At 46.8% G+C, this 3,615-nt stretch overlaps 1 protein-coding gene across 1 annotated transcript in view; it reads left to right on the top strand.

Annotated features, from left to right (window-relative positions):
- LOC103369810 (DEP domain-containing protein 7-like) overlaps positions 1–3,615 on the top strand; it is a 12,784-nt gene that overhangs the window by 4,285 nt on the left and 4,884 nt on the right. Inside the window, 5 exon segments of the mRNA XM_008298626.1 lie at positions 20–224; positions 940–1,089; positions 1,291–1,442; positions 1,530–1,672; positions 1,764–1,889. Coding sequence (XP_008296848.1) covers positions 20–224; positions 940–1,089; positions 1,291–1,442; positions 1,530–1,672; positions 1,764–1,889 — 776 coding nt within the window.

Here is a 3,615-nt window from a genome sequence, read left to right as displayed (position 1 = left end):
TCTTCTTCTTCTTCTTCAGTGGTGGACGAGGTGTGGCAGGAGCAGACGCTGCTCCGCCTGCTCAGCCTGGTGGAGCTCCCCCTGCTGGAGGGAGTCCTGCACTGCAGCCAGAGTCCAGCGTCATCGTCTCCATCGTCCAACCGGCTGCTTCACGGCAACCCGGACCTGATCTACAGCAGCAACCACCTGGACAGGCAGATCCTCAGAGCCTTCAGGGACTCCCAGTGGGTTGGACTCTGGATTCTGAGCTTCATCAGTTCTTTAAATGATCAGAATTGTCGAGAACTGTTTAAAAAATTAACTATTGCCCTGAAAAACATCACACTCCTGAGTCATGTTGGCTGAATTTTAAATCATTTTGGACAATTCTGAGTAATCCTGGACAATTTAAGTCATTCCAGACACAGTTTTAGTTATTTTGGATTAATCTTGCTTAAATTTAAGTAATTTTGGACAAACATTGAGTAATTTTGGACACATTTTGAGTCATTTTGGACATTTCTTTTTAGTAATTTTGAACAAATTTTGAGTAATCGTACATAAATATAAGAAGTTTTGGAAAAATTTGTGTAACTGTGGAAAGTAGTTGTCATTTTGGAGAGAAATTAAGTAATTTTGGACAATTATAATTCCATTTTAGACATTTTCTGAGTAATTTTGGCCAAATTTTGAGTCAAAATGACGTCCTCTGAGGCGGGACGTTTCTGTGTCAAGTTATCAAGAATATTCTTCGCTGCATAAATCAATCAGTTGAGCTGTTGTGCACCAAGAAGGCATCAGACTTACAACAACGGGTTGAGTTCCCATCTGTTGCTATGCTAAGCTAACTAGCCGCTGCCTGTAGCTTAATGTTGAACTCACATAGACGACACAGACTGACTCATTTAGCAGTCTTTGTCTGTTCTCCTGATGCGTGTCCTGGTTTTTCTGATCCTTCAGGGACGACGAGCTGCTCTGTGCGGCTCTCGACTGTCTGGACTTCCTTCCCGACCAGCCGGTGGTGGAGCTGAGCCGAGAGCTGCCTCAGTGTTTCCCCCCAGACGGCGAGATCGCAGCAGGAAGCGGCGTCCAGCAGGGAGGCGAGTAGAAGTACAGCTGAAACCAGACGTTTACTGTGTACAAAGACGTCAAACCTTTTTTATCTCACTGCCTGACATTAACTCAGATGATGTCAGTTAACCAATCAGAAGCTTCCAAAGCCACGACATCATCATCTGGGCTCTCCTAAATAGTCTGAAGGCATCTTAGTGGATGTTGTTGTCGTATCGTCCTTCCTGCAGCTCAGACCAGTGACGAGCAGCGCCGTCTGTCCCTCGCCGGCTTGGTTCAGTGTAAACTTCTGCTGTACGACACTCTGGCGAAGCACTACGGCAACGCCAACAGGCCTCCGCTGCTGCCCAACAGCATGAGCGACGTCTACAGCGCCATCATCGACCTGCTGGGTGAGAAGAACGCCTCCCGTACGCTCCTTCTGTGGCTGGTTTCTCTTCTCCAGCCTGATACACTTCGTTGCGACTCTCTTTTTCCAGTGAATGCCCGGTTGGGTCGGGCTCTGGAGGCTCTGCAGCTTTGCCTGAAGCTGCTGCCGATCGGCTGCAGGGACGAGCTGCGACGGCTGCTTACGTTCATGTCTCTGGCAGCGGATCCACAGCAGATGAAAGTGGACAAAGAGGTCGGAGCTGCTGGATGGATCGTGTACTGGATGTGAAGGTCGTGGTGCAGCTGTTCTGTTCTGCATTAGAGATGCTTCTGTTGGGTTGCAGATGGAGAACAGGCTGGCGGTGAAGAAGTCCTTCTCCAGGGCCGTCCTCCACAGCAAGGCTTTCTCCAAGGACAAGGAGGACCTCATGGTGGTCTTCATGCTGAGCAACGTTAAAGAAATCTTCAAGGTGACTTTACCTGCGTTTGTGGGCTGTTGAACTAGAATATGGTCCAAACTAAACCAGCAAAAGACAAAAGTCACCACCAGCAGTCCGACATCAGCCTGAAACCAGTTCAGAACCGGTCNGGGAAAAAATGTACAGGTGAGTTTAAAAAAATGCCTTTACAGGTGAGTTTTTTTTATTCTTTTTAAACACTGTACAGGTGAGTTTAACATAAAATGAATAAACTGTACAGGTGAGTGTGAAATCTTATTTTTTTTGCTGTACCTAGAGTTTGGTCTTTTCTTTCTCTGAGGTTCGTCGGCGTTCGGACTCCGTCAGTGGACGAGCTGGAGAAAGGGGTTCTGGTGAACGGCCTCCAGAAGCTGTTCTGCGGTTCTGCTCCAGACGGGCAGGAGGAGCCGACCAGCACCAACCTGGACACCGGAGCCGCTTCCAGTCTGGTCCTGGAGCCACTGGTGGAGAATCTGAGTCCCAGCAGAGCTCTGACCGACTCGCTGCTGCCACAGTCACGTAAGAGACGAGTCGGAGAGGAAGTACCGCAGATCCTCGTCAGATGTGGTGGCGTTCATCAGAAGTCGCTCAAAATGTCTGGAAAGGTGTCAAACAGGAACAAAAACCGCCCCAAAGTTCTCTGGATCTGTCCAAAATTAAATTAAACCAGCCAGAAAGGACTCCAAAACGGTTCTGAATTATACAGAAAATATCCTGAATTACTCAGATTTCGATTAGCTTTGGATTGTGGCACCTGGATGGATGTAGAACGGATCAGAACCCACTGGTTCTGTATCTACTGACCAGAGTTCTACCTTCAGACTGTGAATGTTCCAGAGGTCCAGGTCCTTCAAGTCCACAGAGGAGGGTCCAGATTGATCACTTTAATGGACTGTTTCCATCATTTCTGAGCCTCAGAACTTCATCAGTACAGCAGATAGACACATGACATTTAGGAGGAAGAACACATCTGGGTTCTGCTAGAACCTGACACCAGATCAGTTCTACATCCATCCAGGTGTCTCAGTCTGAAGATTAAAATAAATAAATAAATAAATAAATAAGTAATTTAGGACGACTTTCATGTGATTTTGAACAATTATTTGAGTCATTATGAATATTTTTTAGTAATTCTAGACAGTTCTTGTGTCTTTTTGAACATTTGTGGCTGAATTTACATAATCGGGACATTTCTGTGTAATTTTAGACGACTTTCATGTAATTTGACCAACTTTTGATGAAGAACTGAGTTCTGGTAGAAACTGACACCGGATCAGATTTAACAACATTCACGGGCTGAAGGTAGAACTCCGCCCTGGTCTTCTTCTTCTTCTTCTTCTTCTTCAGTGGTGGACGAGGTGTGGCAGGAGCAGACGCTGCTCCGCCTGCTCAGCCTGGTGGAGCTCCCCCTGCTGGAGGGAGTCCTGCACTGCAGCCAGAGTCCAGCGTCATCGTCTCCATCGTCCAACCGGCTGCTTCACGGCAACCCGGACCTGATCTACAGCAGCAACCACCTGGACAGGCAGATCCTCAGAGCCTTCAGGGACTCCCAGTGGGTTGGACTCTGGATTCTGAGCTTCATCAGTTCTTTAAATGATCAGAATTGTCGAGAACTGTTTAAAAAATTAACTATTGCCCTGAAAAACATCACACTCCTGAGTCATGTTGGCTGAATTTTAAATCATTTTGGACAATTCTGAGTAATCCTGGACAATTTAAGTCATTCCAGACACAGTTT

Source organism: Stegastes partitus, unplaced genomic scaffold, assembly GCF_000690725.1.
Source record: "Stegastes partitus isolate 25-593 unplaced genomic scaffold, Stegastes_partitus-1.0.2 Scaffold1333, whole genome shotgun sequence".
Lineage (NCBI taxonomy): Eukaryota > Metazoa > Chordata > Actinopteri > Pomacentridae > Stegastes > Stegastes partitus.
The sequence above is the reverse complement of the archived record's forward strand: the minus strand, read 5'-3'. Positions and strand labels throughout refer to the sequence as shown.